The sequence below is a fragment of the Pezoporus flaviventris genome, unplaced genomic scaffold (assembly GCF_033815535.1).
Source record: "Pezoporus flaviventris isolate CSIRO_AGI_PZ_B2104156 unplaced genomic scaffold, CSIRO_AGI_Pfla_v1 ptg000066l, whole genome shotgun sequence".
In the NCBI taxonomy this organism is placed as follows: Eukaryota; Metazoa; Chordata; class Aves; order Psittaciformes; family Psittacidae; genus Pezoporus; species Pezoporus flaviventris.
The window spans coordinates 18,491,478-18,514,005 of record NW_026892614.1 but is presented as its reverse complement, the minus strand read 5'-3'; the positions used below and the strand labels follow the sequence as shown (position 1 = coordinate 18,514,005).

The 22,528-nt window shown below is 35.9% G+C and overlaps 1 protein-coding gene across 3 annotated transcripts in view; it reads right to left on the bottom strand.

Moving 5' to 3' along the window:
• The window catches only part of PRKN (parkin RBR E3 ubiquitin protein ligase), a 740,903-nt gene that overhangs the window by 453,215 nt on the left and 265,160 nt on the right, over positions 1-22,528 (bottom strand). For all 3 annotated transcript variants that reach the window (XM_061471412.1, XM_061471414.1, XM_061471413.1), the window contains exon 4: positions 5,900-6,018. In XM_061471412.1, the coding sequence (XP_061327396.1) occupies positions 5,900-6,018 (119 nt within the window). The remainder of the gene's footprint in view (positions 1-5,899; positions 6,019-22,528) is intronic.

Sequence of the window (22,528 nt, the reverse complement as noted above, 5' to 3'; positions counted from 1 at the left end):
GACTTTCGATGGCGTGGCAGGATTTTGCAGATTCTAACATATTACCATACGAAACAGATTTTTAAGGTAGAAATGCAGGTTTTTGTTTGGGTTTAAGTTTCTTTTTTTCTTCTTCTGATACATTACTAAAAGCAATGGACTGTCTGAGCAGTGGCAGAATAAGATGTGTAGACCCCACAGGATTGTTCTTAGGAAAGCTCCACCAGTAATTCTGGACTCCGTGTAAGGTCAGAACTAAATTTACTTAATACTGATATCCTTCACCAGGTCACTGCAAGCAATAGGAGAACAATAAGGGAGAGTGGATGACACAAACTCCTCATGAGGATACCACCTGTGGAACTACAGTAGAAATACTAAAAAAATTGGCCTCCTTGGTCAGGCTAATTAGTGTTAGACTCTTCTATGATGGAAAAATATCCATTTCTGGAACAGATTTTGTTACTGGAAACTGTTCAAACTAACAGATATGAGAGAGTTTTTGTTTCTATGGAAAGGTTTTGTTTACCATGGAACTGGACATGAACTACAAACACCATTAGGAGGCAAGACTTACTATCATACTACAGTCCTGCATTAGGTTTCAGCAGTTCACGTTCTGCAAGCCTGTCACTGTCAGATCGGGTCATGAGAGAAAGAAGTGCACAAAAATATACAGTTCCCTGTGTTATTTGGGTAGGGAAGGGATCAGACTATGCCCGATTTCTCTCTGGCATCCTGGCACACCTGGGCTTGGGCTACACAACAAAATAACTTATCTGCATCTTCAGATGTTTGTTCACTCACTCTCATAAAACACCGGTTTACTGGAAAAAAAAAATAGGCTTATGATTTTGTTGACTTAATATAACTAATGCAGAAGGGTATCTTCAATCTGTTGACATCCTGGAAAAGAATAGGTCCAAGAGCCCTTTTTCTCTGCACTGGTCTTCTCAAAATGGCAGTAACACCAGTGCCCAGTGCTGATAGTTTAGATGTCAGAATTGAGACATTTTTCATTATTTATGTAGAAAGAAGCACATATATTGAATACATGTAATTTTTTGTAAGTACTGCCTTTGTAGGCCTAGTGCAGGGAAATTAAGCTATTCTTGTACTACCACATTCATTAGCCGTGACCCAACAATAAATGGTTGCTTCTCATTTGTTAGTTTGACAAAGGAGCACACATTACAGGGGTAACTTTCTTATGCACAGAACTCAAGAGAAGTATTTTAACACATAGAGTTTCTTATGTGTTAGCTAAAATATATCAAAACCATTTTTATCCTCACAGCAAACATGGAATTTTAGAGAGACAAATAACTGTCATCCAGTCTCAAAAATTCAATCACATTTCTAATATCTCCCCAGCTTTTGAAGGAGATCACGCTTTATCACATTGCACTCCACTGGATGTTTATTTTACAGTTTAGCTTCAAATGCCAAATTGATTTTTTGTAACCTGCTCTCAATATTACCCCAGCAATGGTAAGCGGCAGTAGGGAGAAGCTGCCTCAGCAGCAAGGGCATCATAACTGCAGAGGGGCTACTTGTCCCTTTCTCTTTTTTAGTCAGCCTTGCTTGGATACAGTAAGTAGTACTCCTTTCTTTCTCTGTCATCAAGGCAGGATACAGCTAATTAATTCCAGAAAAAGTATGTGATCGGAAATGAGAAGTGGTGAGAGGTCGTGCACTGTGGAATGGAGTTTCACAATGATACATTAAAGAAAGATCAGAAGTAAACTGCCTTTTTATTTTATATTACTGAATATCTCTTCTAAGTTTATATTCATTAAAAAGAAACCACCCTATTTATATAACTCAATTAAAATAGGAAGTAAGAACTTGAAGAAAATTACTGTATTAAAGTTCTTTCTTCTCCTACGAAATATGAAAGTAGGAAAATCAAAATACTATGCTACCATCTATTAGGAAGACCACTTAAACTACTTTGACCTGTCAGTCACTTGAAAGGCACTCAAAAGAATAGCACTTTTCCCTTGCACAGCTGCAATGTAGCATACAGCCCACACTGACTGACAAGGTACTTAAATGACAAGCTTTTCATGACAACAGAGAAACAAAAACCCGTAAATGTCAATTTCTCTGTTAGTTTTAAGACTAAAAGCCATAAATGAAAGCAATATTCCTAATATCACAAACACTGAAGGAGCAGTTCTGCGTCAGAGGTGGTTTAACAAAACCCATGAACTCAAGAAGCTCCTCTGGAGCCCAGATGGCAGGGACAGCTACAGGACTGTCAGCACCAACTGCTGAATAAAATCCATGATGTGCTGCAAATTCCAGAAACTAAGTCTCATATCTGCTGCAAGGAGTTAAATCAGATATGAATATAACTCCCCATGTCTAAGAAGAGCTGAAATAATGATGTGAGGTGTAAAGAACACTTGAAAAGTATAGAAGAAGTTGAGTAAAACTCCTTTGGTCCTTGTAATAGAGGATATACTGAAAACTCAACCAGTACTACCAAGGACACAACATGAAGATTTCAAGTAATGAATCTTGAATCCCCACAGTAGAAATGGCCTCACTGTAGCACCTGTGGCTGAGTATGGAGACCTAAAGTCTATTTACTGCACTTCAATCCAGAGTCTTACTCTGGTTGAATATATGACAAATCAGTCAAATTTTACTGTCTTCTATACCAGGAGTACGCCACAGAGTCAGTTACACTGAAAAGTGTGCTTTATGTGTATAGCTTGGTGTATACCAGTCTGCAGAATCAGGCATTTTGTTTGCAGATAGGCATTTTCCTTTTCACTAGAGAGTTAACATTGTGAATGTTAACACTGCTATGGTTAAAAAAAAAAAAAAAAAAAAAAAAAAGGATTATAAATGTGATTTCTACATATCAGTATTTTTTTGTGGTTCAGTTTGTTTGTTTGTTTCTTGGAAAAGGAATATCCTTATCATCTAAATCATTGTTTCCGAAACAAATTGCAGTCTTGTATGTATTTGAAGTAAATAATTTAAAAGCTTAAAAGCAGCAACAACAACAACAACAACAAAAATAGTGTGAAATGAATGGCTAACATTTTCAAGCTATTTGAATAAAGTTGCTGCCAGGCTTGTTGGTGGTCTACATAAAACTCCCACATCCCAATCTTTCCATTCTTTTCTGATTGATTAATTAGAGAAACTATGGAGAGGTGGTAATTTTGCAGCGATTGATGTTCTCTTATAAGTAAATCAACCTGGTATATATCTCCCATAAAGCATTAGTTCATGAAATGTTCATAAAAATCAACCTAAGTGTCAACTGGAAAATCACAAATTAATTTAAATTACAAATTTAATATTTAGATGGATGTCTTTGGTAATAATAAAAACACTGGGCTTTTTAACTTCACAGAAATACAGCATCATAAATTTACTCTGAGCATCATATATTAAAATGATGCTATACAAATAGGCATGACAGTTAAATAAGGTTTTAGCATAAGGGTGTTTAAATGAATAGGTAATATTTTAATATGTCAGTCAACACACCATGAAAAAAAGAAAGCTCAGTTTAATCAGGTTGGTCATTTGTGGCATAGGTAGGAAAAGGATTAGCATGTAAAGTAAGTTAAGGCTGCCCAAATCTTTGTGTGGGTTTTACACAGGTATTCGCTTTCATCTCAATAAAAGAATTAGTGTAACCAGTGCTGGTTTACATGGCGCTTTGCTGCTTATGGCACAAGAGAGCTTATCAAGAACACTGCTGTTTTGACATATAAAGGTCAGGCACAGTTCACAGAGAACTGGGGAAAAATTAATGCAGAGAGGTCTCTACACCATTAGCAAAAAATAAATGGGACTTAGTACATATTTCAAACTTCCCCAGCTGGAAATATTTTCTGTCTCCTTGGAAGATGAACCAGAAAGTGAGAAGAAAAGAGGTCACAAGGGCCAGGGACATGCCAAATCTCCATGTAATTTCATAACCGCAGAACTGAAGTAGATGGTATGTATTTATAAAACAAACTGACTGTTGCATAGCACATTCACAACAGTAAGTGTGCTCATATTGTAAATACTGCACTTTGTAAGTCCTGAGGACTGCCAGCCCAAAGTGCTGGAATGGCACATCCACTGTCCTTAGTACTGTGCTTTGCTTCAATTTGATAGGAAAAGAATAATAAAATATTTTCTTTGTTTTGGGGAGAAAGTAACAATAACCTTAAGTACAAATTATTTTTGTAGACAATCCTTTGAAAACTAAACCAGACAAAAATCACCATTTGATAATCCCTAAAAGATATTTCCCTTTTTTGTATTCTTATGCTGAAGTACCTTCTAAAATCATCTGAAAACTGGGATTTTTTGAATCAATCTTGAAAATCATCAGTGATTCCACTACAAGTTTCCAGTTACTTTCTTTTCTTTCCAGTTGTTTGCTTTTCTACTGTAAAATATGTTAACAGGAAAAAGAAGTAGCTGCACTCTGCTCATTCAATGGAAATGATCAGCTTGTGCATATTTATTGTGTTATTGGCCCTGCGTTTGCTGAAAGTATGCAGACCCCTATACATTCCAGACAATCAGATACAAAAAGTGTATTTAGAATATCCCATTCTGGAACTTTTTATAATAGAGTTTTATCATAGAGCTATGAGGGATTCTTGGAAGACAGTGAAGAAATTGATTTTTTTACTTTTTTAAGTCTCCAAAATGAAGAACATTATTTAGCAGAAACTGTAAAAACTTAAAAGTTCAGAAATCTATTGAAATCTACTACAAGGATTATAATGATTCCAAACCAATAGGCACAAATGGGATAGTAACAATTTCCAAAAGTTAGCATGCTGAAGAAAGCCACTGAGTCTAGCAAAAGACATGTTTTGTGCTGTCAATGCAACACATAAAAATTCAAACTCATCTAATGACAACATCAATGTCTTTCAGCAGCACTCACTGCTGGTATTCAAGCTGAGTACAATGTCATCTGTATTTTCATCCTGAAGATAATATCATTGGAAATGTATGCAAAAGTATGGCAACTTCTCTTCTTCTACACTTTATTCTTTTCAGTGAGAATATAGGAGCGGCCTTTTTAAAGTCTCACATGCTATTACATGTAACGACACTGAAGCACTGAGCTACATCAAGGACATGAAGTTGTAATTAACTACTTTACCTTGAAAGACAAATTTAAACACTTGAACATGTGCCAAATTTGAAAGCCTACCCCTAACCTAAAGCATGGTAAAGTCTCCTACAAAACTTAAGCCTCTCACAAATCAAACCTCGTTGACAAACACTGATTTATGAGAAAGGACTCTCATTCCCCAGTAGTACAACCAGTGAAATTCAGCAACGCAAAGAAACATTCCTCCAAAACTTAACACTACTGTGCATTCAAGTCAAACATCATTCTCTCATTCTAGAATAAAAAACAAGCTTGACAGACCTACTAACTTTCTGTCCCAGCAGAAGTCAACTTTCCCTTGACTTTACATGCAGCAGCTAGGCTGGAAAGATAAAGATTCCCAACTGCACAGCCACTTAATCCTTCCTTGTCTCATTCCATAATATTCACAATCAAGACATGAACTGAGGTCTTTCTGTGTCCTTAACAACTGCTTCAAGCTTTCTTATAAGCATCCCTAATTACAACTTTTTAATACACACGTATTTGCACACGTGGTACATAGTACCAGGTTAATCATTAAGTTCTTAAAATTTAAAGCTGAGTATTGGAGCTCTAGTCTGCAATGTGTTCCTTATGTGAGCTGGAAATAATGGAGATAAGCGAGTGAAATTTTCAGAATCCTTTGAATTACTCTTCTGAGTTATGATCAGCAAGAAAAAGAAAAAGTAGAAATGTATATATACATGTAGGTAAATAGGTAACATTAGATATATCATTTCCATATACTCCAAAACCTTGAAACAAACACACACAAAATCTTACCCTTGTCAACGTCAGTGTTCCTTGTTTACACTCACTGCAGCGGACCCTGAGTTTCCCAGGTTTCACAGACTGGCAGATACTTTTGCAAAAAACATAGAAGCTGTTGTAATTAGACACACCTGTCCGGAGGAAAAAAAAAAAAAACAACAAAAAATGAACTAAGATTTTTATATATACTGAAAATCAGCAAAAAGCTGTTCTGAGAGGTTTCTATTTGATTCGCAAGTGATAAGTAAAATTAGAAAAAGTTGACTAATTTTCAGGCCTGAAAATAGCTTTGTGATCAACTTATCTTACCTGGTCTAGTTCCTAACACTTTCAGTAACTCCTGCTTCTGGATCAGTAGTTATGGGTGAACTACAACGTTACTCCTAGAAAATGCATCCTGTATTGAGTTTGAGCTTATCACTGATGAGCACCAACTGTAATCTTTGGCAAGTCATGTATGATATTAATTATCTCAGCTCTCCATAATTTGCATCTTCCTTCTAGTCTAAATTTGTCTAGCTGCAAGTTTTACTGAGTTCAAATTGCATGAAAATTTCCTTGGACAAAGTTTAAGAGATTGACATTGGTTTGACTGGTATCACAGCAAGAAAACAAATATTTAATTCAGGAATTTTAGTTTTATTAATGGAAGACTGAAAACCATTTCTTTATTCTTCCTGGCAGCCGTATAACATAGCAAAGTTTGTAGACTGCTGCCAAGATATTAGGCCAAGTAAATTCTCAAGGAAAAATAAATGAAACACATTCTGTTCTGTGAAACTATGGAACAGAAGATGATATGCAGAGAATTGTGTAAGCCTGGGGCAATGCTAATGAATTTAATTTCACATGCAATCCTGATCACTGTTTTGAGTAGATCACTTTTTAGAATGGCTAGTGCTATTCCTTAGAAAACAACAGAAGATTCACTGCATGGTTTTAATCTAGACTACACATCTCCAAATTCAGAGATTCAAGTTTACTACCTGAACTTGACCTGAGACCAGAATAATTTTTTTAACAATTTTTTTCCCCTTATCAAAAGAAATGGTTGTGGAGATTTGACACATGAAGATTGGTGAACTTCATAATCAACAGCATCCCGTTAGAGACCAAAGGTTTTTCACTTTCTTCCCCATTCTCCTACTTCTCCCTATATTTATCAGCGATATACTTTTAGCATATATTTGAATCCCAACATGTTACCACAGTAGATGTAGAATACTAGTTTAAAGCATGACGGACTTGCTTTATTTTTACATTTTCTTCCCATGATAAGGGTCCGACCCTGTGTTTTACCACAGAAAATACCTATCAATTTCATGTTACGCCTCTTCAGAGGTGTGCCACAACAAATGTGCAACTAGTTTCCAAAACTCAACTTCAGAGAACCACCTCATCCAAAAAACTTTTTTTTCTAAGAAAAAGTATGTAAGTGACTTCAAAGAAGATGCACACTGCTGAAAGAATAAATCTTGTAACACTTTCTCAAGTATTTGGAAACATAAATTACATTGGAGTACATCAGTGATGTATCCAGTATTAAGTTAGTTAACTGATCTATCAAGTGTTTTCACTAGGCCTCCCCGGGGATTATAAATGATCAGAGTAGAACATAAAACAAAACAGAATTTAAACTGAATTCAGGTTTTGTGGAAAATTAAAATACGTCTATACATTCACATACATAAATTTTTCATCTAAGTACAATTCAAAAGGTTGAAAGCACACTTCTCAAAGCAGTCAAAACCACAGTTCTGAGATTAAAATAGTTATGCTAAAGTATTTAATATATGGTACAATGTTGAGAGGTGAATACAAACAAAAGATGACATTTGGATCTCTAGTCATTCATATTTTGCCTGAGGCTCCTAAAAAAGGATTTATTGCACATCTGGATTAGACTCTATTTAGCTAGAATGCAGAACAAAAATGTAAGCTACAGTAGTGCAAATGAGGACGAGTACACTTGCAAATGATTGAATTTTATCTTTGGTGGTTCTTATATACAGGATAAGCAGGTCAGTCAATAAAACAAAAGGGTAGTACCTATAGCACAGTTCAAAGGAAATGCTACATAGAATCATAGAATCATAGAATCATAGAATAGTTAGGGTTGGAAAGGACCTTAAGATCATCTAGTTCCAACCCCCCCTGCTATGGGCAGGAACACCTCACACTAAACCATGCCACCCAAGGCTTCGTCCAACCTGGTCCAACACCGCCAGGGATGGAGCATTCACAACCTCCCTGGGCAACCCATTCCAGTGCCTCACCACCCTTACAGTAAAGAATTTCTTCCTTATATCCAAACTTCTCCTGTTTAAGTTTTAACCCGTTACCCCTTGTCCTCTCACTACAGTCCCTAATGAATAGTCCATCCCCAGTATCCCTATAGCCCCCCTTAAGCAAGAATGCTACTTCTAGTAAAGACCTACAATAAACAAGATTATTTCAGCCAATTATTCCTGACTCGGTCTCAAGTGCAGTAAGCGAGACCAGAGCCCTTTACCTATTTTGGTATCACCAGTCCTCTCCCATTGCTGCAATTTCTTATGCAGGCAGTCTAATGAGACTCATGTCTGCTTGTATTAACCTGAGTAGATCTGTCTGCCAACACTCACTGTTCTAATTTGGCCCTGCTCACCTGCCATGACCCTAATGACCCTTCCAGTCAAACAGAACCATGCTATCGAGTACATAAGCCCTTACAGAATAAAATATTTTGTTAGTTGAGCTGACACTTTTCCAGATCCAGGCCCCCAATCACTGATGCCTCGCACCCCGTCTCACATTTTATACCAAGTTTATTTCAAGCAGTAAACTACTTGAGGAAGGAATCATGCTTTCTGACTGCTTTGTGCTCTAAATTCATTCTATCTGGACCAAGAGATAGAATTATATTATTGATAATACTCTGCAAAATATTCATAGGATAGTGTAGCATAAATCAGTATGACTGAATACTGCAGTAAAAAACAGCAGTCATAGGAGATGCCTAAAATGAGTCATATTGCTGATTTACTATAGAGGATAAATCATATGCATTAACTTGATAGTTACACCATGCAAAAACAGACTATGTTAGCTCAATACTCATTTTTCCTAGCACTTCTTTTTTTTTTTTTTTGTCAATTTTCATGAATATAAAAAGTGCCCCAAACTTTAGCAGGAAGGTGTAAATGGAGATTTTCAACAAATCATTCACCATTTTATGCAGATATGCTGATTTCATTCTCACAAAGTGCAGTTACATCATTAGGTGTATATACTGAGCAGCATCACCAGGAGTAGTGAATACTGAATTAAAAATGCAAATGCTGAAAGTCAGCATACAGTACTATACTGATGGCCAGCATTAAACTCTCTACTAACTTGTTAATGTTACTGCGTATTTTAGCATGGCCCTTGGCTGCGACATCATCCCCTTGAATTTCTTTTTCAGAGAGGAACTGAAAGAAACAGGAACAGAGAAATCTGCTTTATGCATCAGGTCTGACATAGCAATATCAACAAGAAATGTTACGGAACCGTTCCAGGAATCACTGAAATTACTACATAACCATCCTTAGAACCTTGTCTTTCCTCACTCAGTCATGGTCTATAACATTTCATGAAGCTTTCCTTTAATATTTTATAATATTTGCACTGGGCAAGAATGTGCAGGCAAAGCAAATTACAAGTTGAAAAAAACAGAATTCCCTTTATAAATGCTGATTCTGATACTTAACATGAGCATTAACACCATAAATAAATAGATTATAACTACTAGTCTTTTTTTGCAAAAAGTAAAAAAGATGCCATGAGAAATTTGACCTTACAAACCTGAGTTTCTCACAGGTCCAAAAGCATTTTCAACATATGATCATCAGCTTTTTAAGAAGCCATCTCCCATAAGTCAAGCTTCAGATAAATCTGACTTGGAAACACAGAAATAAAATCTCTTTCATTTCACTGACACTTGATGAATTAGCAGCCAAATAAATAATTTCAGTCTGCATTGTTGACTTCCTCTCTTAACTTGTTTCAATATAGCAAAACGCATTTAATGCACAACAACCTGGCAATACTGGACTACCTTAACTACTCTTTGCATTTGGTGACAACACTTATGGGACTGAATCTTTCAGGGAAAGCAAGTGAATGACTCCTGTCTGAAGAGAAATGCCTTGCCTACCTACAATCATAGAGAATTCACAACCTCCTTCCTCAGGTCATCTGTGTTAGTATTTTAATATCTTTGTCTATAAGAAGGTACTTTCATTTCTAATTTTCTGTGCTGAAATTTAACAATTGCATTCTCTATTTTCCACCATATATATGGAAGCCAATTAATTTTCTTTCTCTTTAGAACAGGCTTTTGTATTGGGTAGATATATTTTTATATATTAGATACATTTTTGCATAGATTAGTCAACCCTAATACAGTCATTCCATTCTTACATGTAATACTCCCTAGAGCTCAAAATATTCCACTTAGATTTTTCTTTAAATTGTTCTAGGTGCAGCTCCCTAAGCTTGTCATAATTTTCCAGCTGAAGACTTTGCCATGCTGAGCATAATAGGGTTCTTGGTCTCAATTTTTTTTTTTTTTTTAAGATCTTGAAGGTTATACTTCTGTTTATCTGTTTCTGTATATTATTTTGCTTAACATTATGGGCGTAACTGTTCCTGGTTACTGTTCAGTCTATGATCTAAAATTAACCTCCAAACCCCTGTCTACTTTACTTGTAGTCCATTCTGTATTTGTGTTGCTAAATACTGCCAGCCAAGTGCAATACCTTATGCTGGCCTCTTCTGGGCAAAATGATGCTTTTTTCTAGACTATGTTTCCAACTTGTTGCGATCATTTTACAATCCCAGGCTGTCCTCCCATTTATCTGCAGTCCCTCCTAGCTTGGTGATGTCTACAGCTTTAGTAAGCATTGTGTCAATTCCATCCCTCCTTTTTGATGATGAACTGCTAATAACTTCCCCAGATACAGGTTAGTAGACCAAGTCCACAGCAGCCCTAGTGTATTTTTATGTCTGGACTCCCATTTTGCTAATGACAGTATCATGCTAAATTATGAAAAATCTTATAAAGACGAATATATGATATCTATTGCTTTCTTCTCTCCACAGTTCAATATTATCTGTTTTTCGACAAATTGCTAGTTGTTACTCTTATTCTTGGATTCTTTCAGATACTTGCAAGTGTTAGATTTTTCCTCCAAGCATTACTGGGAACTTCAGTTAAGCTTTTAGGTTGAAAATTCCTAGACTTTTCCTTTGCTTTCAAAAATAAAAGTAAAATTTCCTTTTACTTTTTAAAAATATACCCAAATACCCAGCTCTGTTCTTCCTATTATTTATTCCCTGCGAGTTCTAGAAGTTATTTCAATAGTTTTGTTATTCCATTTAATAAGGAGGCCATTTACTTTTAAAGAATACAAGTCATACTAATGTCTCACATCATAGTAGCAAATTTAGAATCATCCATGTGGGAGCAAACAGAAAATAAGTCTGAGTTGTTCAAAGTTTTTTTCTTGTTTTGCTTCTGCATCTGTTTTTAAACTACAAGAAACGTGTAGTGCTGATATTTTCGTAACAAAATTTCCTTACCAAAAAAAATGCAGTAAAACATAAAGCAGAAACTAATTGACCAAGAAAAGCTACTGAAGGCTCCAAGACTTTCCAAAACTCAAAGCAGAAGTATGCATAGGCTAACCTACAAAGATAGCTCTGGTAATAAGCTATAGCCTCAGGTCGAGTTACAGTGTTAGAAATAAACTATTATTTTAATATTTAGTATCTATATTAACCACCAAGTAACATGACAGAAGAGATAAAGTAACATTTTAAACTAAATTCATCACATCTCATTTTCAATACATTAAGAAATAATGTCTTTAAAAACCTGAGTTTAAGCCCTGTGTAAACTGAATTACTCAAAGAAAGTCACCAGAGGGGTTAAGGATAAATTTTATATCCCTCAGTGCCAAGAGACAGCATCTCTGTCAGTCAAGAATGGATGACAGGTCAAGAAAAACAACAGTGATTCTTTAATTTTGTGCTAAATAAGAAATAATTCCCAGACATACTCATTATGAATATACTGTAATTAAAATTGTGTCATGGTGCTAACTGCCACTTTTTTCTACCAATGTTCTCATTTGAGTGAAGCTTGCAACAGTTGGAGAAACTTTATGTTTTCCCACTTGGAAATATCTAAAGTATGTCTGAGAGAAATACTAGAGTAAGAAAATGACAGAAAAATCAAGAGAAAACTGTTGGTGTAAGAGAAAGTATCAGGAGAAACAAAAATATCCTAAGCATTGTACCCACCTCTCTACAAGCTCCTTTGTAAGGATTTTTCCCTGACATTTCCACTTCAGGCTTAGTTATCTGTGTTCAAGTGTGTCAAAGGTACATGCCCCACCATTATAACCTTGGCTTAGCCTCCTAAGGAAATGATCAATTCATGAGAAAGAGCTGTGAAAAAGTTTGTAGAAGGATAAAAGTAAAATGGCAGAGAGAAGTGGTTGTGGAGATGGAGCCACAAGTCACTAAGCCAAAAATTCAAGGGGAAAAATACTAACATGGATAGTTATAAAATCTCTAAGGAAAAAAATGAGGGTGTTATTCAATCTGATGCTGTATGTTGAAAGCTTACAGTTTAATGATCCAAGACACACATATTGCAGATTTTACATATTCTCATTGGTCTCCATTAAAATCTCTCTTAATGTTTTTGCTGTTAGTTCAGGTTCTGCTTTTCTCTTCAGTGTATTTTCTGTATTAGCTATTTGTTGATGTAGACCTTCAAATTATCCATAGAAAAGAAATGAGGAAAGTTTGAAAAAGCCATGCTGCAGGTTGTGTGAGAACAGACCAACTGCTTCCTCCTGTTTAGTTTTAGAGATACATCAAATAAATTACCCAAAACTTAATATCAGAAGTTTGAGGTAGAATTTTCCTAGTTTAAAAGCAGGAGTGGGACTGCTTGATAGACAAAATCTGTTGTCCACTTAAAAAAAAAAATTATTCATCGTTTTATACCTCCAACATGTCCACTAATTTTTAAACACAGTAAATTTAACAAAGACCAGGCTAATATGTATCACTAATATGTATGAACATACACATACTTGTACATATGTCAATTATACACATATATGTATATTGTAAATACATGAGGCACACAATTTGTTGGCATATCACTTTAAAAAGTTTAATAAGAATTCAGGAAATAATCCCTATTTCGCAGTTTTCACTTTTAATTATCATCAGATAAAGCCATTTATTACAGGCTAGTTTTAAGAAAATGCCTGGTAGTTTTCTCTATCAAGTTTTTATTTAATTATGTTGCTTTCAGTAGCAAAAAAAAAAAAAAAAAGGAAAGGAAAGAAAAGAAACAAAAGGATATGAATGCAAAAGGCTGCTCTCTGCTGGGACCTGTCTTCTCATCCCAGTGAGACACCCTCTCTTTTTTCTACCTCGTCAAAGCTAATTTCTACACAAATATCCCATCACAAAAACTAACTGTTCTCTTCCTTTAGCGTTTTATATAAAAAGAGAAAGTAGCTTTTCTGATGTCTATCCCAGTGTTTTGTACTGTCTCCCCATTTAGATTTTTAAGCTCCTTGGGACCTGAATTACCTCCCTTTTTTTCGGTATTGTTAATGATGAACATGCTGTGGGAGCTTTATACATGTTAGTGATAGCACAGACCAATTATTTTGATATGCATGACTAGTTAATCAGAAAACATTAGTCATAATGACTATAGACCTGATCCTGAAATCTCTCTTCAGTCAAAACACCCATTATCATCCACACAACTGTTTAAGTGAATGAAATCTGAATAGGGATATTAGGAGCTAACCTACTGTTTTCATTTGAACTACATTTTCATATAGATGATAATGGTTACAGAGTCTTTCCTTTAACTCAGCTATTTAAAAGCGGACACAGCTACAGGAATCTTTTAACAGATTGAAAATTACATAAAGCTAACATTGTTTCGAATTCCATTATATTTACTCTTAGACTAGTTGTGATTTGTAAAATGCAGACTGACTGTCAGAGACCTCTCAGACCATTTTAGCAATTTGCATCCACATAATGAAAAATACATAGAAGTGAAGAAAAAAGTATTTTTCTAACTATCTTCACTTTAAGGACTTTGCTTGATTCAACACAGCAGGAGGGAAAACATCTTCAAGATAAGCCCGGGAGTCTCGAAGTAGTGAAAAAATTCCATATAAAGCTAAATTTTCTTTTTTTTCGAAGTGTAGAGGTTGCACTTCTGTGCCTAAAAAAAGAGATGTGACTTAAAAGATCCCATTCATTTTCCAAAAATAAAACTGGTATGCTCTGTCTTTAGCTTTCCTTTTTTAACTGCGCAAAGATTTCACAAAGCACATTGCTTTCCTCCCCAGACACATATATGCAGATGCACAGATTTATAAAACTTTTCTACCTGTTCATGATGGCACTTATTCTTTATTATGCCTACCTAATTTAGATCATGAGAATGACATTTATTTGACAGGTAGACTCATCTAAACAGGTTGTGTTATAGTCTAGTAAGAAAAATGGGAAATTTTATGGTTTGATTCAATTCATCCTAAAGTAGATATAAAAAGATACAAATATGTCAGACAAATTGTGCCTAAAAGGGTCTGTTTCTCTCTGTTTTGGGGATTTAGGAATACTAGCTTTGGTAGAGACATCTATATTGCAAGCCTCTAAAATAAGGTCAGATGAATCCCACTTGGTGATGCTGTGCACAAGATCTCGTGACAAACAGCTGCAATATTTTGCACTATGGATAACAATATTAAATAGACTAAATCTTAAAAAAAAAATTAACCTTTTTATTGATACTCAAATACGATTTGTAAAGTGTCTATGGATCTCAGGTAACTAAAGTATATGGAAGACTCTGCTGTTTAGAAAAAGAAATTGACTTGCCACTATAACAAGGACTACAAATGAAAGTAAGAGAGGATATTATGAGTTGTCCTTTTACTGTAATACCTCTGTAAGAGGTAGAATATCGAAGTACTCGACAAAGATGACAGACGGCACACTTATCTTTTTAACTCCTTCCTTCTCAGTGAAAAACGTTTCTGTGCAAAAAAGCCAGGAGGCTTCTATTAATTAAAAATTTTAAAAATGCGAAAAAAATTCCATTTGATCTATTTTAAATGTCTGGAATTTGGAATGGAGTAGGGACAATGTTTATTAGGCTTTCTCTTTCAAGCTTTATCATGAAGAATCTTCTGTTTCCTTTTTCTGAGCCCTAGTATCACTTATGTTCACATGCTTTATTTCACCCAAATTCTCCCTTCATTATCTTGCTACCCAGCTAACTGCTGTAATTACCTTTCCCCCTTCATGTTCCTTCTCTTGACCTCTACATAAACTTCACCGTTCTCTGAATTCTCACAATATACTCTTCTCTCCTTTGGTTTGCTCTCTGATTTTCAGACAAAGGAGAAAACATAAACACTAAAGCTAGCACAGTTCATATTAACAATAAGGAGTGAAGTCAGCAAAAAAGAGCTAAAAACAATGGTGATGATTCTGCCAGACAGCAAAACACAGAGAAAAAAAAAAAAAAATTAAAAAAGACAATTTAATGAGACTGCTGAAAGCTTAGCAAGTGATACATGGGAGACAGTGATACGTTGTACAGCATCAAAGTGTTCAAGGTTAAGGACAGCAAAAGGTCTCCCTGAATATGTACTCCGTGTGCACAGGGAAACCACTAGGCACTAAACACAACATCCCCAGCAAAACCCCACCATGGGCTGCTTTTTACCCCATTAAAGGAACTGAATGTGACCTGCAGTGATAACTGGCTGGAACTGGCTTATTTGTAGCTGAAGGCAGGGACTTTTGTGTTTAAGCCTAAACACATAAGGGGAAGAAAAGCTGCTCCCGAAAACCAAGCTTGGGTGGCAAAGATCCTGCAGCACAGGCTTCCAGAAGAGCAGCAGATCCAGTTGAGCACAATTTCAGCAAATGATCTAAGAAATGTTTACAAATTAAAAGCCAGTTGTACTGATCAGCTCCAGCATGGCTCTGATCTACTTGACGTAGTGGAATTTGAGAAGGTGCACACTTGTTTGAGATTTCTGTATGAATAGCAGCATGCCTTGGGAAATAGCCATGACTGGACAGCTCAACACCTAGAAACCTTGAGCACTCTGGTACCATGCCACAGCACAGCAAGGGAAGGACAGGAAAGCAAGAAGTCAATGGGGATGTTACAGGAAACAGCAGCCATGGTCTGGCCAACAGGGGCTCAGACCCACCACACCTGAGCAAGGTGAGCAGAGTAGGTATAGCGATGGTAACCCACAGACCAGTCCATATCAAGTCCATAAGGATGAGGCTGGTCCCAGGTCAGGCCAGGAAATCAAGTCAGCAAGTCAAGGTCAGGTTCAAGAAGATATACAACCAGACACAGCATACCCAAAAACATGGCCCAGGGACAGAACAAAGGTAAGGACTTGCGCTTAAAAGCAGCTCCCAGGTCAATGGACCCATCAAGGATGGGTGAGATGGTGACCTCTGTCAAGGCTTCCTGCAGCTCTTTCTCATACCGCTCTTCTCACAGAAGTCTGATCCAAGGTTACACAACTGCCCATTTCACAGCTTGCCTTTGACACAACCAGTGACAACTTCAAAAGCGAGAGTGAAGTTGAAGAAGTTGCAGAGCCTTTGGTGCCTTCACACCAAGCATGTGATATACCACATAATATCTGTGTTGTGTACAACAAGAAATGAAGTAGTGACAGATCACGGAAAGGGTAAAATATCGTGAAATCATCAGCTCCTTAATGGAGAATGAACCACTGAACTTAGGAAAAGAATTAAAAGAAATTATGTTAAAGTTTATAGAACGAATGCCTTCATTTGCAAATTGAAGATGAAATCGTATCAGTTTATTTATAGTTTCAAATATATGACATTTCACAAAGGTTCATCTATATAGGGGATCATGCACAATTTAGGCAGCCACCTTTTTCACAATACAGAATGTAAAATTAAAATTTACTTTCTTGGTTAGATTGAAATTGCTTTCCTAGTGTTAGTGTGCAATCACAGTATCTAATTAGATATGTTTCTTTTGACTGAAAGTTCAAATAACAGCATACCCTCACTCAAAATAACAGCTCTTCCTACTGAGCTTATTCTTTGTATTAGCTCTCTATTTACTTCTAGTGTCCAAATATACCAGTTCTACTCAAATACTGCCATCCAGATAGAGGTAAGCTAACATATTACCAGTAATTACCAGTAACAATAAAAGGCTGGTAACAAGCAGCAACAACAGTATTGCTGTTAGCTTTGTTACCCTATTACAAAACATTCTGGAAAAGTTCATTTTTTAGAGCACCCAAGGAATAAGTACTGAGGTGGCAAGGTTTATGGAAGATAATATAATTATTCCATGTATTAAAACATTAAAAAAGCTTCTCCAGCAGTTTCTTAATAGAAATTACATTGTTACTGAATAAAAAGAAAACTTCCCTTGTGTACAAGTAACTGGTTAAAACACAGGAAACAAAGGTCACAAATAAACGATCAGTTTTCTCAGTGCAGTCCCAAAAGGAAATTGTGCTAGGACTTCAGTATTCACCATCAGAAAAAGAGAAATGAACAGTGAAATAACAAAGTTGGCTGGTGATATGATTTTATTTAGGGAAGTAAAAATGAAGGCCAACTGGAAAAAACATTGAAGACTGCAGGATGCTGAGTGACTAATAATAAAATGAAAAATGAAATTCATTGTAATAAAAGTAAGGTAATGTACATGGGAAAAATAATTTTACACAAACGGTGATGGTCTTGACTAGTTATTACCACACAGAAACAAGATCTTGGGGTTATAATAGTTCTATGAAAATGTCAACTCAATGCTCAGTAGCAATCAAAAAAGTAAATCAAATGCTAGGAATTACTAAGAGATGAATAGAACAAAAAAAAAACCCATAGAAAACTGTGCTGCACAAATGCTGTAAAAATCCATGGTGTGCTTCATTTTCAATAGCATGTGCAATTCTACCCTTTCCATCTCAGAGCAGAATATGGTAGAACTGAAAACATACAAAAAAGAGAGAATGGATAATCAACCAGAAACACTTCAATAGACTAAAAAAAATTAAAATCGACAGTTTAAAGAGAGTATCACAGAGGTCTACCAAATCATAAGATGCATAGAGAAAGTGACCAGGAGTAGGACAGCAGCCTGGAAAATATCATTACAGGACTGATTTATACAAGCTACTGAGAGAAGCCATGGACTGCAAAGAGGATACTACGCTAAATGAATCTTTGATCTGAGCTGGTATAGCCACTGCCATTTTTCACATGAGAAAGCAACGGAAGTAATCTGATACTATATTTTATTGGGCTGCTGTGTGCCCTCAGAAAGACTGTAGTGTGGATCTGCAGTTACAGATGCAGTGGTCCAGCCTATTTTGACCTCCAGGCTGCAATGGGAAATACACAGGACAGTCCTCATTCTGTGCTACCCAGACCATGCCCCCTGTTGGAGGCATTCCTGCTCATGAAAAAATCCTGACCCACGAGTCTTTACTAAATTACTTGCAAAATTTTCTTTTAAAGGATATACATTTATGGTCTTGGTTTTCTCTATAAGAATCCACAAATACTGAGATATTTAGCTCTGTTGTAGCAGATACTTTAGTGATTAAATGATAACAGGCCTTTGTACAAGTCTTGTAAGTTTAAACTAGATTATAAATCTACATGTACTTTCTCTGAACCTCCTTGCTTGTTTTTGAATTTCAAGTTGTCATCTTAAGCTTTAAAAACTGATTGTGTCCTTCCCTGCACCTTAATCTTCTTAAAAGTGTTTTTCCGAAGTAATAATCTTTAAAGTATGGTCTTCATTGATTACAAAATGATCATAACTTAACTTGTGCACCAGTGTTGTTTATAAAAGTGTGCTTTATTTCCAGTTCTTTTGCTAATGCTTTCAGTCTTTTTATTAGTTCTGATCCCTTGTGCATTCAAAAGAGTAAGATCTTTCCAGCTATCTTTTTTGTTGTTTGTTTTACTTTTAGAAAGAAATGCTATTATTTTATTACCTTTTTTTATACTCAAAGACATTTTCAAAGAGATTCCACCTGATGTAAAGAAACATATACCAAATCACATGGTAGTAATGGACAATTCTGATGGTTGAGCATACAGAACATTAGTAATTTTGCAGCAACTTAGCATTCCTCATGAACCTTTTTAGGTTCAAAAGCACTGTAATTGTAAAAGCAAAATGTAATATGCTTTAGAAACAGTTAGAAAATACAGGAATTGACACTTTGTTTAAGTTTTATACATTTATATGAATTGATGATTCCACTGCCCTATGTCTACTCTCAGAGGCAATGAGAAAAAACTTTGGAATAACTGTTACCTCTGGGAAGACTTGGAAAGCCATGTCTTGCCCAGAGTTGCACATCAGACCGCACACAGGTAAGAAAATATAAATGATGCTCTGCCTAGGAGTCAGCTAGTATAGACCACTGGCAGATCAACTCCATGACAGTTACACACTGATATTCACTAGCTATGTAGATTCCTTCTCATATCTGCAATAAATTAATTCAACTGAATATTCTGTTCTGACTCATTTTCTGCTATTTTTAGATGAAAACAAGGAAACACTAGGGAAATGGAAGCGGCAGGAGAAAGGGAAAAGAAAGACACAGAACTAAACCTTAGTGAGTAAACAACATTGTGTAGGTAAAAAATGGCAAGGAAAAGCTTTTTTAAATTATTATATTAACAGAGCAAAATGAAAATATTAAAGTCTTACATGTGAAGAGATGCTGCCAGGAAAAACAGGGCTGAAAATTTTACAGATTGTTATGGATCAATGAAACAACTGGGAACAGTAGTAGTAGCAGTACAATAAACATAGGAAGCTGATACTCAAAACAGCTCCTTTCATAATACAGAAGAATCAGGCAGCAGCACTATCATTTGCTGATTTTGAACAAGATGACAGGCATACCATCAAAAAAGTATTTTGCATAAGCAGAGAAGCTGAGCGTTGGAGATGAGAGCCAGAGACTCAATCAAAGAAATATAAAAATAGTAGAGGAAATTAACAATGAAGATATCACTTATGTTTTAACTCTGAAAAAAAGGCACACAATAAAGGAAGAATGATGAGGGAAAGGAATATTCTCCCTGACAGGACATATGAGGCTGAACAGCTGCATTATATCAAAGATGAGCAACGAAAGATAGAACTGACAGAGAACAGAAAGATTGGCAATTTTCAATAAGGATGCTACAACAGAGTGATTAAAAAATGCAAAAAAGTGTTTGTCATTTCATATGGCCTGTTGCATACTAGATGACAGTAGTCTGAGGGTTTGACCAGAGACAACATGATAAATAGTATTACACATTTACCTGCCTTTGATGAGCTCTTTGAACAAGAAATGCTTTCATCTTAATCATTCATCTCACTCCTAACTGTATATACATTTAGTAGGAATAACGGTACTCTTTATTTACAGCAAAATAGTGAAAAGCCAAGTATGTCACTCTATATAGGGACTATGTAGATAGCTGCACTGCCAAGGAGCTTTGAGTTTGAATGCTGTCATCTTACCTCCACACAATAGAAATCAAATTTTTTACCACAAGGGAAATAAGGTAAGGTGAGATTATACCTTGGCATCAAACCATAGAATATTCCAGCATAATTAAAGAACATTATTAGGGAGTGGCCCCAGAGAAAGTTCACGTTAGCAATTATATGCTTCAACACAAATACTGTAATAAAGACAACGGAAATTAACTTCAACACAAGTTACTTCTCATAAACACCTTTCCACTTTTAAAAATTAGCATCCATAATGCACTTTTGCTAGCTGTAAAAATTTTAGTGACAGATTAGAGATCTCCTTGAGATCTGAAAATCTCAAAGTAACTCAAACTCCCAATCTATCATTCAGCAAGAATTTGAATTTGTCCTATTCTCCTGTAGACCCCTGGTGTCCAGGTAATGAAATCTCTTTCTCTGACTGAGTGGCTTCAAAATATACTATAAATATGACAAAACTACGGGATTGATCACCTCCTGCACAGATACATACAAGCTAAATCTTTTCATAGTTTCATAGACTATTTGGATCCTTCATTGAATAGCACATGAGAATCAACCAGAAATCAATGGTTACTGAGGAAGGAAGTGGGGAGGCATCTAGATGAAATCTTGTCTCTTTAGAGGTTTCAGAAATGTCTTCTCACTTACAGCATGACTTGGGAATTCAGCGCAAGAAAGGAGATTCCCCCAGCACATACACTTGTGAAACTGTCAAAAGAATTGTATGAGAAAGAAAAAAAATAAAAGCTAAAAAGCTGTCTAAAGTTCATGTGAGATTGGAGAAAGGGTACAGGGTTCTGGAGAGATTAAGGGGTATGAAGTACTTTTCAAGCTGAAGATACAAAATAGTCTTTAAGCATTTCTATTTAACTTCAACAGAACTATTCTCCAAAATCAATTGGATTAATTGATTGGGGAGCCACTATAGGAACAACTGAGAGTTAAGCTGTCAGCCACTGGCTCAGCGTTACACTAATCGGGTATAAAGTAGCAACCAGATGCTAAAGCTCTGTTCTGTACGTAGTGTGGCAAAGAATGGAGTCTCAACAGTTCATGCAGAGGGTGACTTCCTAACTGATAGGTTGAAGGACAATAGTAGGACTCAGTTTAAAATAATTACTATGCACTTTAGTCTCTAAAATGTAATGAATATTTAATACAAATATCACATTTAAAGATACTGTACATATAGTATCAAAAATATGAAATAACTGATGAATCAGGGAACATATTCATAAAAAAAAAAATCTGGTATATCAATAATATATCTTATTAAGAAGTCCCGCAGGACCTACATATTACTGCTTTGCTTATGGGTCTGCATTAAGGGAGAAAGGGGAAATCCAAGAGTTATAGTGACATATTTAGTTATAATCTTAGGAACTTCATCTGGAGGTATTCTAAGTAACATTAGCTTAATTCCTTCTGACAGATTAGCCATTGTATTCCTTCTGGAAAATAAAGTGTGGGTTTTGTTGTTTATGAAGATGATCAAGCCAATGGGTTTCCTGGATGGAGAACCCCTGAAGGGCCTCCTCAAATTCCAGTGTGTAATGGTTATGAGCTGAAGCTCAAGGCTTTCATAGGTGGAATCATGTATCTTGGCAAAGCAAGGCAGTTCACAACATGGTAGGTATCACTACAGGGAACTTTTACATGTGTTGAGGGAATTGTGAAAGTTGCAAGGGTAGGATTAGTCTACATCACTGTTTCAAAGACTGACTTATTTCCATTATCAAATAACAGATGTAGATGCTTAGCAGGCTGTACATGTAAACATGCTAGTGAGGATTCCTATGATTCTATTTTCTGTGCATTTAACACAATGAATCTTGCTGCTTCTCAGCTCACCTGAACATGGGGAATTCTGTTAGTCAATGCTAACTAACTGAACTAACAGGGCTAGCAAAGCTTTGAGGTTCCAGGTCTCAGGGCTCAATTCATGCTGGCCGTATCTACAGTTAAGACTGTATTTAAAACATTATTGATGTTTTAAT